The 12,232-nt window shown below is 45.7% G+C and overlaps 1 protein-coding gene across 1 annotated transcript in view; it reads right to left on the bottom strand.

The window, feature by feature from the left end:
* Nucleotides 1–5,799: 5,799 nt before the first annotated feature.
* The window catches only part of LOC115458777 (dynein heavy chain 1, axonemal-like), a gene marked incomplete at its 5' end in the record, with an annotated part of 332,737 nt that continues 326,304 nt past the window's right edge, over nt 5,800–12,232 (bottom strand). Inside the window, 2 exon segments of the mRNA XM_030188593.1 lie at nt 5,800–6,177; nt 7,325–7,555. Coding sequence (XP_030044453.1) covers nt 5,800–6,177; nt 7,325–7,555 — 609 coding nt within the window.

Raw genomic sequence — 12,232 nt, 5'->3', positions numbered from 1 at the left:
GGTCTTCCTGCCTGAAAGTGCACTGCAACCCATTAAAACCTGCTCCAGGGACTTGCATACTGCTGTCTGGGAGCCAGGGAGTTGGGTATGATATTTGAGGCTGGCATACAGGCTGGTAAAAAAGGTTTTATTTTTATTTTTTTAGTGTGAGAGGGGGTTGGTGACCACTGGGGCACTACGGGGAGGTCATCCCCCATTTCCTCCGGTGGTCATCTGGTCAGTTAGGGGCACCTTTTTGAGGCTTGGTCGTAGAAAATAAAAGGACCAAGTAAACCCGGCGAAATACTGCTTAAGCCGCTTTTTTTTCCATTTTTTCATTATCCGCGAATGCTGGCCATCTGGTAGCCACGCCCATTGCCCACCATGTCCCGCCTTCGCTATGCCGCCGACACGCCCCCTTGAACTTTCAACCGTCGCGGCAACGGGAAAGCGCGATGGTGTCAAAAAAGCCGCTTTCGATTATACGGATTTCACCGCTTTTCAGAGATCGCCGGCCATCTCCCGATTTATGTCGGAAGATCGCCGGCGATCACTTTCGAAATAAGTCTGCTAGCCACTTTAGCCTTTCCTCATAGGGAAGCCATCCCATCCTCTCTATCATTTCCTTTGCCCTTCTCAGTACCTTTTCTAATTTCACTATATCTTTTTTGAAATGCGGTGACTAGGAACTGCACACAATATTTGAGGTGCAAAATCGTACCATGAAGCAATACAAAGGAATTAAAACATCCTCATTTTTGTTTTCCATTCCATTCCTAATAATATCTAACATATGGGTCCTTCAAAGAATGGAAAAGGACCCAAATGAAGAAATAAGAAGCAACATAAGCACTGGTAAGTCAGATGCAAAGCATTAATAAGAAGGCTAAAAGAGAATATGAAGAGAAACTTGCCGCAGAGGCTAAAACTCATAGTAACAACTTTTTCAGGTACATCAGAAGCAGAAAGCCTGTGAGGGAATCCGTGGGGCCGTTAGATCACAAAGGAGCAAAAGGGGCGCTCGGTGAGGGCAAGGCCATAGTGGAGAAACTGAATGAATTCTTTGCTTCTGTCCTTATGGAAGAAGATTACTACTACTACTACTACTTAGCATTTCTATAGCGCTGCTAGGGTTACGCAGCGCTGTACAAGTTTAAACATGGGGAAGGACAGTCCCTGCTCGAGAGAGCTTACAATCTAAAGATGTAAGAGATCTGCCTGTACCGGAAATGGTTTTCAAGGGTGACGACGCGGAAGAATTGAAAGAAATCTCAGTGAACCTGGAAGATGTACTGAGTCAAATTGACAAATTACTACTACTACTACTATTTAGCATTTCTATAGCGCTACAAGGCATACGCAGCGCTGCACAAACATAGAAGAAAGACAGTCCCTGCTCAAAGAGCTTACAATCTAATAGACAAAAAAAAATAAAGTAAGCAAATCAAAAATCAATTAATGTGGACGGGAAGGAAGAGAGGAGGGTAGGTGGAGGCGAGTGGTTACAAGTGGTTACGAGTCAAAAGCATGTTAAAGAGGTGGGCTTTCAGTCTAGATTTAAAGGTGGCCAAGGAGGGGGGCAAGACGTAGGGGCTCAGGAAGTTTATTCCAGGCATAGGGTGCAGCGAGACAGAAGGCGCGAAGTCTGGAGTTGGCAGTAGTGGAGAAGGGAACAGATAAGAAGGATTTATCCATGGAGCGGAGTGCACGGGAAGGGGTGTAGGGAAGGACGAGTGTGGAGAGATACTGGGGAGCAGCAAAGTGAGTACATTTATAGGTTAGTAGAAGAAGTTTGAACAGGATGCGAAAACGGATAGGGAGCCAGTGAAGGGTCCTGAGGAGAGGGGTAGTATGAGTAAAGCAACCCTGGCGGAAGATGAGACGGGCAGCAGAGTTTTGAAACCGACTGGAGAGGGGAGAGGTGACTAAGTGGGAGGCCAGCAAGAAGCAGATTGCAGTAGTCTAAAACGAGAGGTGGACAAGGGTGTGGATGAGGGTTTTGGTAGAGTGCTCGGAAAGAAAGGGCGGATTTTACGGATGTTGTAAAGAAAGAAACGACAGGTCTTGGCGGTCTGCTGGATATTGAGCAGAGAAGGAGAGAGAAAAGTCAAAGATGACCCCAAGGTTTCGAGCTGAGGAGACAGGGAGAATGAGAGAGCCATCAACAGAAATAGAAAACGGGGGGAGCGGGAGGTGGGTTTGGGGGGGGGGGGGGGGGAAATGAGAGCTCGGTTTTGGTCATATTAATTTCAGGTGGTGTTGAGACATCCAGACAGCAATGTCAGACAAGCACGCTGAAACTTTGGTTTGGATGCAAGGTGAGATATCAGGGGTAGAAAGGTAGATTTGGGAGTCATCAGCATAGAGATGGTAGGAAAAGCCATGGGATGAGATTAATGAACCCAGGGAAGAAGTGTAGATAGAAAAGAGGAGGAGACCAAGAACAGAACCCTGAGGTACGCCGACAGGCAGAGGGATAGAAGTAGAAGAGGATCCACCAGAATGAACACTAAAGGTGCGGAGGGAGAGGTAGGAAGAGAACCAGGAAAGGACAGAGCCCTGGAATCCAAGTGAGGATAGGGTATCGAGAAGTATGCTGTGATCGACAGTGTCAAAAGCAGCGGAAAGATCAAGAAGCATGAGGATGGAATATTGACCTCTGGATTTAGCCAGTAATAGGTCATTGGAGACTTTAGTAAGCGCAGTTTCGGTTGAGTGGAGAGGGCGAAAAACCAGATTGTAGTGGGTCCAAGAATAGCATGTGAGGGAGAGAAAATCAAGGCAGCGGCGGTGAACAGCACGCTCAAAGTAATTTGGAGGAGAAAAGGAAGGAGGGAGATGGGTCGGTAATTAGAGGGACAAGTAGGGTCGAGTGAAGGCTTCTTAAGGAGAGGTGTGACCACAGCATGTTTAAAGGCAGCAGGGACAGTCGCAGTGGAAAGTGAGAGGTTGAGAATGTGACAGATAAAAGGATAAGAGCAGGAGAGATGGCATTAAGAAGGTGGGTGGAAATGGGGATCAGAGGAACAGGTGGTACATTTTGAGGAAGAAAGGAGAAGTGTAGTTTCCTCAATAGTAACTTCAGGAAAGGAGGAAAGGGAATGAGGGGAAGAGAGAGAGGGGAACGGACTAGTGAAGGGAGAGGTGGTGAGGTAAGAAAGCAAGGTTTATCTTTTCAACCTTGTTGTGAAAGAATTCAGCAAGGGTCTGAAGAGATAATGAAGGGGGAGTTTGGGGGAGGGGGCACCTTGAGGAGAGATTTCAATGTGGTGAAGAGAAGTCGAGGATGAGAGCCAAGGAGAGTTGTCAGTTGGATATATATTCTGTTTGGCACGTAAAAGAGCAGATTGGAAGGAGGTCAGCATGAACTAAAGTGGTAGAAATCAGCAAGGGCCCAAGAGTTCCGCCAGAGGCGTTCGGCGGAGCAGTTACAGGAACGTAGTAGCGTGAGAGTAGAAGTCAGCCAAGGTTGGGTTTCGTAACGCCTTACAGGGCGGGTCATCAAAGGTGCAGAGAGTGTCCTAAGGCAGAGGAGAGAGTATTGTTGTAAGAAGAAACAGCCTCGTTGACAGATGTGGATGGTGCCACAGTAAGAGGAGGTTTGAAACATGGGAGGATGAGAGGAAGGGGTCAATATCGTGAAGATTCCTAGATAAATGAGATAAGATAGGACGGGACTGGGAGGAGGAGATTTAAGTGTGAAAGTTATAAGATGGTGATCAGAGGAGGGAAGATCAGAGGCAAGGAAACTAGAGGGTGAACAGTTGGAGGAGAAGATGAGATCAAGACAGTGACCATTTTGATGAGTGGGGGAGGTGGAGCATAGCTGGAGATTAAAGGAGGACGTTAAAGGACATTAGCAGAATATTAAAGTCACCAATGATGAGAGAGGGGGAGGAAGGATCATGGAAGAAGGCAAGCCAGCATCAAAGTCACTGAGAAAGGATGAAAGGGACTTATCAGGGGGATGATAAATGACCGCTATTCGAAGAGGCAGAGGAGAGAAAAGGCGGTAGAGTGGACTTCAAGGAGGAAAAACAGTGAGATTGAGGGTGAAGAAGGGTTGGAAATCTGGAGGAGGGAGAGAGAAGTAGTCCAACACCGCCCCCACGGCCAGCAGGGCAAGGAGTATGTGAAAATAGATAACCGCCATGGCACAGGGCTGCGACTGAAGCAGAGTCATCAGGGCAGAGCCAGGTGTAGTAAATCATCTGGACCGGATGGCATACATCCAAGGGTACTCGAAGAGCTCAAGCATGAAATTGCTGATCGTGCTGTTAGTAAAGTGTGTAACCTGTCATTAAAATCGTCCATAGTACCTGAAGATTGGAGGGTGGGCCAATGTGACACCGATTTTTTAAAAGGGTTTCTAGGGGAGATCCGGGAAATTATAGACCGTAAGACTGATGTCAGTACCGGGCAAAATAGTGGAAACCATTATAAAGAATAAAATTATAGAACATGTAGACCAAACATGGCTTAATAGGACAGAGTCAGCATGGGTTCAGCCAAAGGAAGTCTTGCTTCACCACTTGCTTCATTTCTTTGAAGGTGTGAATAAACGTGTGGATAAAGGTGAGCTGGTTGATGTGGTGTATCTAGATTTTCAGAAAGCTTTTGATAAAGTTTCTCATGAGAGACTTTGAGAAAATTAAAGAGTCATGGGACAGGAGGCAAGGTTGTGGTGTGGATTAGGAATTGGTATAGTACAGAAAACAGAGGGTAGGGTTAAATGGTCATTTCTCTCAATGGAGGAGAGTGAACAGCGGAGTGCCAGAAGGATCTGTACTGGGACCGGTACTGTTTAACATATTTATAAATGATATGGAAATCGGAACGAGTGAGGCGATCAAATTTGCAGATGATACAAAACTATTCAGGTTGTTAAAACACGTGTAGACTGTGAATATTGCAGGAAGACCTTAAGAAATTGGAAGATTGGGCATCCAAATGGCAGACGAAATTTAATGTGGACAAATGCAAGGTGATGCACATTGGAAAGAATATCGAATCACAGTTACCCGATGCTAGGGTCCACCTTGGGGTCAGCGCTCAAGAAAAAGATCTGGTTGTCATCGTAGAGAATACACTGAAATCTTCTGCTCAGTGTGCAGCGGCTTCCAAAAATGCAAACAGGATGCTAGGAATTATTAGGAAAGGGATGCTGAGTAAGACCGAAAATACTATAATGCCTTTGTATCATTCCATGATGTGTCCGCACCTCGAGTACTAAGTTCAGTTCTGGTCGCCGTATCTCAAAAATGATATAGCGAATTAGAAAAGGTTCAAAGAAGAGCGACTAAATGATAAAGGGATGGAACTCCTCTCGTATGAGGAAAGGCTAAAGAGGTTAGCTTGTCAGCTTGGAAAAGAGACGGATGAGGGCAGATATGATTGAGGTCTACAAAATCCGGAGTGGTATAGAATGAGTAGAAGTAAATTGATTTTTTACTCGTTCCAAAAGTACAAAGACTAGGGGACACTTGAGGAAGTTACATGGAAATACTTTTAAAACAAATAGGAGGAAATGTTTTTTTTCACTCAACGAATAGTTAAGCTCTGGAACTCTTTGCCGCAGGAGATGGTAACAGCGGTTAGCGTATCTGGGTTTTAAAAAGGTTTGGACAAATTCCTGGAAGAAAAGTCCAAAGTCTGCTATTGATACGGACATGGGAAGCAACTGCTTGCCCTGGGATTTGTAGTATGGAGTGTTGCCACAATTTGGGTTTCTGCCAATTATTTGTGACCTGGCTTGGCCACTGTTTGGAAAACAGAATACTGGGCTAGATGCACCATTGGTCTGACCCAGTATGGCTACTCTTATGCTCTTAAGTTCCCTTGAATGGCCTCCTCAATGTCTAAACACTCTGGGCATCTGCTGAAGCCTTCCAGTTCTTCCTTGAGCATGGTCCAGATCTCCTCACGAAGGACAGGCATGAGTAAAGACTGGGGAGTCAGTGTGAAGAAAGCCTGCAGATTTGTTGGTGCTGAAGGAGCAGGGTGACATCCAGAGGGTGACAGCCAGAGGGCACCGGGCAGCTTGGCACCTTTAGCAAGGAAGGCTAACAGTCCTCTCAGCACTGATGGCTTCAGAGACCAGCAATGCTGGTGCTCCAGCTCCTGGCACCATGTGCCGAGGGTAAGCGATGTTGATGCTTCTTTGCCGTGCACTGTGTCGGTCCTCAGAAACGTAAGGTACTGGGAGAGGATGTGGAATGCACATGCCTTCACGGTGTGGAGCCCGTCGCTGGCTGGTATTGGGATGTGGGTTCAGTGGCCAGTGTCAATGCTGATGCCCACAGTCCCTGTGTCTAGAATAGACCCAGCAGCTATCAGATCCAATGTCACCAATGCCAATGTCAAAGGACCTGACTGAGCACCAGAAAGATTTCACACTGAGCATTCTAGGCTCTTTTGTAACAAATTAAGACCCTCATGGTTTGGTTCCAAGCCGTGAATACTGGGGTTAATGCCCGAAATAAGCCAGATGCACCAAGCACAATGCTTAAATCTGCTCAGTGCCTTCTGGGATATGTAGTGGAAAATGGCCCATATCAAAGGGCTCAATGGGTGAGGGAAGTGAAGTTAAACTACGGCCAAAAACCATCGATGTAACCTGGCACTACCTGGCCTAAAAAGGCCTTAGGGCTGAAAACCCTCCCCCCCCCCCATCAGAAACGCACAACATTCACTAGGGCACTCACTTGAAGTACAGAAAATTTAAAATAGATATGAAAAAGGAGCGCAATATCCTGAAAAGGAAGACACCACAAAAAGAAAACTTTTGACATGCTGAGGAGAGATCACAGATGCAACCTCTCTGCTCCACAGAAAATGAAAGACTATTAGTCCCGCGCTCGTGCGTTGGATAGGAAGGTACCTGTACATGCGTGGTGGGATGCTACCAAAGGCCTCTTAAAGAGATATTATGCTAGGCACCTTCTGCACTGGGCTCCGTTGGATGATGTCACCGATATGTGAGAAACAATGTCCTGTTTATTAATTAAGCTTTGGAACCTACTGCTGGAGGATATGGCCAAGGTGACTGACATAGTGGGATTCAAAAGAGGTCTGGAGAAGTTCATGGAGGAAAAGCTGTTAAAAAATTATTAACTAGGTAAACTTATGAGATCCATTACTCATCTCTGGAAATTAGCTTTGAGAAACATCAACTCTTTTTGGATTTGCTGGGTATTTGTGATCTGGACTGGCCACTGTAAGAGATAAGATGTTGGGCTTAATGGACTTTGGTCCAACCCATCATGGCTTTTCTTATGTTCGTATTATTCTGAATATTAAGAAATAAAGGGAATTGAAACCATAATGTGATGTTTTGCCTTTATACCTTAACATGATCTTCAATGAGCTGGTAAGTCTTAACATCGGAGCCTGGAGACATGAAATCTCCATAGAGAACAGGCTGATTTGGAATGACTTCCGTAAAGCTGCTGCCAAATTCTTTCATTATTCCCATCATTAGCTCATCAAACCATGTGCGATCCTCATCATTAACCAAGCGATCCTGGAAGACACGGCAGCTCTCATGGTACCAGAGTCTCAGCAGAAGCAATTTATCCTAAAAAAACAAAACAAAACAAAACATTTATTTACCCCTAGAAGTTTACTTCACTTCAAGCTGTTTGCAATATACGAAGACACTTTGAATGTTATTTCCTTCCCCTTTTAGACTGCTTATTGTTGATGAAAAACTAGTCTTGTATCGAAAATATACTAAAAACTTCTATTTGTTTGGAAGGCAGTATTGTTTGATTAGTTTTACAAAACTTCTTATTTTATCACAAATGTTTTTACACATAAAACCATAATGTTAGGTCATGATTGAACTGATTTTGTGTCTAGGTTTACCCAGCATTCTCTTTAACAACTACATTTTCCTTTTTTACAATGCAGGTACAGGATTTTTGTTTTTTTGTAAAGTCATTGTAATCCTGTTTTAATAAACAAAGAAATACAGGAAATGATGGCAGCACGTAAACAGATATTCCATTTCCTTTTTCCAGATTAACCCCTAAGTGTCTCTTCCTTATCTCATAAGCCTTACAAATCTGTTACTTAAATATTAGCTTTTATATGTGGAGGGGCATAATCGAACAAAAATGTCTATCTCCATGGGCGTTTATCTCCAAGAACGGGTCCGTGAAGGGGCGGACCGAACCGTATTTTGGGAAAAAATAGACGTCCATGTTTATTCGACAATTTGTGAGCTGGGCGTTTTTGTTTTCAGCGATAATGGAAAATGAAAGCGCCCAGCTCAAAAATGAATAAATCCAAGGCATTTGTTCGTGGGAGGGGCTAGGAGTCGTAGTGCACTGGTCCCCCTCACATGCCAGGACACCAACCCGGGCACCCTAGGGGGCACTTTTACAAAAAAAAAAAAAAAAAAAGGTAAAAGAGCTCCCAGGTGCATAGCACCCTTCCCTTGGGTGTTAAGCCTCCCAAATCCCCCTCAAAACCCACCACCCACAAGTCTACACCATTACTATAGCCCTAAGGGGTGAAGGGGGGCACCTACATGTGGGTACAGTGGGTTTGGGGGGCGGTGTGGAGGGCTCCCATTTACCAGCACAAGTGTAACAGGTGGGGGGGGATGGGCCTGGGTCTACCTGCCTGACGTCCACTGCACCCCCTAATAACTGCTCCAGTGACCTGCATACTGCTGCCAGGGAGGTGGGTATGACATTTGAGGGTGAACATAAAAAGTTGTGAAACGGCATATTTTTGTGGTGGGAGGGGGTTTGTGACCACTGGGGGAGTCAGGGGAGGTCATCCCCGACTCCCTCCAGTGGTCATCTGGTCATTTAGGGCACCTTTTGGGGCCCTATTCGTGGAAAAACAGGGTCCAGGAAAAGTGCCCTAAATTCTCGCTAAAAACGCATATTTTTTTTCCATTATCGGCGAAAGGCGCCTCTGATCGGCCGATAACCACGCCCCAGTTCCGCCTTCACCACGCCTTTGACACGCCCCCATCAACTTTGTCCGCATCCGCGACGGAGTGCAGTTGAAAACGTCCAAATTCGGCTTTCGATTATACCGCTTTATTCGTTTTTGTGAGATAAACGTCCATCTCCCGATTTGGGTCGCAATATAGGCGTTTTTCTTTTTCAATTATAAGCTGGATAGTGTCATTCCTCCTCCCTTTCTTCCTACTATGTCCTTCCTGAAAAGATTAAAGTTTGGTATAACTATATCCCAGTCATAGTTCTTCTTGAACCACATGTATGACTGCCATTAAATCCAAGTCGGCCTCCTCCATTACACCTTCTGGATCCAGAACATGATTTCCCATAATACAGGCATTAGTATACACAGTTTTCCAGATGTTGCCCTTTTTTCCCCATTTCTACAGAGGTTATTTAAAGTTTCACATACCTAAGGGCTTTTACTTGTCTGGGAACTTTGTTCACTCCTCTCCGCTGATTCTAGTTTAAAGCCCTCGTCAGTAAGTTAGCAAATATACTGTGCCCCTTCTTTGATAGGTGGGCACCATCTCTGCTCAGCAGCTCTTTCAAAATCATCCCATGGGCAAGGAGGCCAAAATGCGCTTAATGACACTATCCATATGGCCATTTTTGCCTAATGAAAACTTTTTGTACAATTTATGGGTTTTTGTTTTAGATTTTGCTCTCACCTTTTTCAGTAGTAGCTCAATGTGAGTTACATTCAGGTACACTGGGTATTTCACTGTCCCTGGAGGGCTCACAATCTAATTTTGTACCTGAGGCAATGGAGGGTTAAATGACTTGCCCAAGATGACAAGGAGCAGCAGTGGGATTTGTACTGGCCACCTCTGGATGTCAAGACTGGTGCTCAAAACCACTAGACTACTCTTCCACAGGGCCGTGCCAAGGGTCTGTGGCGACCCCCTGCAGGAGATCAGTTGGCGCCCCCCCCCCCGCAGATGAACAGTTGGCGTGTGCGCGCCCCTCCCCCCCCCCGTGAAAATGATTGCTGACCTCCCGCTCCCATGTCCCAACTGCCCGCCCTCTTCTCCCCCCCAAGATCCCTTTTAAATTTACCTCCGTCCGGCAACGAAGGCGCAGCGTCAGTGAAGGAGGTGGCGCTCCCGACGTCTCTACTAGTCTTCCCTTCGCTCAATGTCCCGCCTTCTTCTGACGTCATTTCCTCCTTCACTGACGCTGCGCCTTCGCTGCCGGACGGAAGTAAATTTCAAAGGGATCTTGTTGTGGGGGAGAAGAGGGCGGGCAGTTGGGACGCGGGAAGGCGAGGTAAGCATGACGCTGCGGGGCGCCCCCCCCAGAGTACGGCGCCCTCCTGCCGTGCTTACCTTGCTTACCGTGTTGGCACGGCCCTGCTCCTCCACTCCTTATGTGGAGGTGTTTCTCTTTCTTTTGTAGATTGGTATCTCCCAGTGGCGTAGCCAGACCTGACATTTTGGGTGGGCCCAGAGCTAATGTGGGTGGGCACTATGTATGAGTAGTGTTTCTTGGGATACTATAAAATAATGCCTTAGAGTGCACTTGATGATGGATTTCTAAGTAGTGTGCCCAACAGCTGCCCTGCATCAACATAAACCACATACATACTTAATGGATAAAATAAAATAAAATACCTATATTTTTAAATATGGTTACATTATGCCATATCAAGCTTGACCAAATATAAGTCTATAATAATGACAAATACGTCAACACACATAACAGGATCCTGCACTATAATTACAAGAATGGCATATAATTTGCTTTATAAGAAATGTAAATGTCTGATTAAGGAAATAGGTAAAATACCTTTTAAGTCCTTTCCCCTTCCTTTGGCACCCAGAGAAAACTGCCTACACTTTTTTTTATTTTAACCTAGGCACTGCAGAGACCATCCCCACCCAAAAACCCACCAACATGAGAAATAGACAATCTTTTAAAATTAACATGGGCACTATTAAAATTTATTGTTGGTGAATTTCTGGGTGAGGATGGGCTCTTCATTGTCTAGGACAAAAGAGATATATTTAATGATTAAATATACCTTTTTTTTTGCCCTAGACAGTGAAGAGTCCACCCCCCCCTCCCCCCCAGAAGCCCCCCAGCAGAGCCATCATTTTGATTACCAGAGTAATCGAAATGCTGGCTGGTGGTGGGCTTCTGGGTGTGGGTGAGCACTTCACTGCCTACAGGGCAAAAAAAAAAAGGTATATTTAATGATTAAATATACCTTTTTTGCCCTGTAGGCAGCGAAGTGTTTACCCCACCCAGAAGCCCCCCACAAAAGGTACAGGAGCAGCAGGTAATTCATACATTTTTTAATTTTAACCATGTCGTGTAATTGTAATCAAAATGCTGGCTGCTGGTGGTGGGCTCTGTTTCTGTGATGATAAAGTCCGATTCTCGAATGATCTCTCCTCAATTCGAAGACCAATTCCCACGTTTCCAGAATCCAGGGAGGGCAGGCCAGGCTGAGGCTCGCACAACCCTGCGTGCATGTGGCCATGCAGCTATTGTTTTTAGCCTGCCCTCCCTCAGACCACGAGTGAGCACACGGAGCCAAGCGGAGCGAGAGCGAGGCTGAGAGCACTCCGCGCACGGCCACGTCCGAGTCGTACCACTACGCGCTTCCGTGTAGGAATGGACGTGTGTGGATAACAACCAACCACGACGCACTCTGCCTCTATTAAGCCCGAAGCGAAGGTAGGTGGGCTGAATTGTGAATCTGATGACGATGTCTGAGCCGCGACCGCGACGTACGCTAGGCTGTGTTTGTGCTGGTGGTGGGCGGGCCTGAAATTGGAGCCTGGAGAGGAGAAATCAGCTGCCAGAGCGCCGCGAGTGCTGCCGTCTCTGCGCTAGGCTGCTGCTGCAGTGTGTGTGACTGTGTGCGCTTGGGTGGGCGGGCCTGGACTGAAATTGGGTGGGCCTGGGCCCACCCAGGCCCACCCGTAGCTACGCCCCTGGTATCTCCCCCATCATTTTAATTATGCATGTATTTATTTATTGGGATTATTCATCACTTTTATGAAGAGATTTATCCAAGGCAGTGCACTGCAGGTACAGGTTAACATAAAACTTATAATGTTGTTAAACAGCATAAAAATAGTGAAATAATCAATATAAGTATTAATAGAGATGGCAAACTGAATCCTAGAAATGGGAGTAACCCGATATAGTATCAGAAATATGCACATTAAACAACATAGTAGACCAATCATATAATAGAAATATGATGTCAGCAGAGTACAAATGATACATCATAATAGTCAGCATGGAAAACACATTCATATAAT

The sequence above is a fragment of the Microcaecilia unicolor genome, unplaced genomic scaffold (genome assembly GCF_901765095.1).
Source record: "Microcaecilia unicolor unplaced genomic scaffold, aMicUni1.1, whole genome shotgun sequence".
NCBI lineage: Eukaryota > Metazoa > Chordata > Amphibia > Gymnophiona > Siphonopidae > Microcaecilia > Microcaecilia unicolor.
Note: the sequence above shows the minus strand (reverse complement) of the source record. Positions and strands in the feature narration are given on the sequence as shown.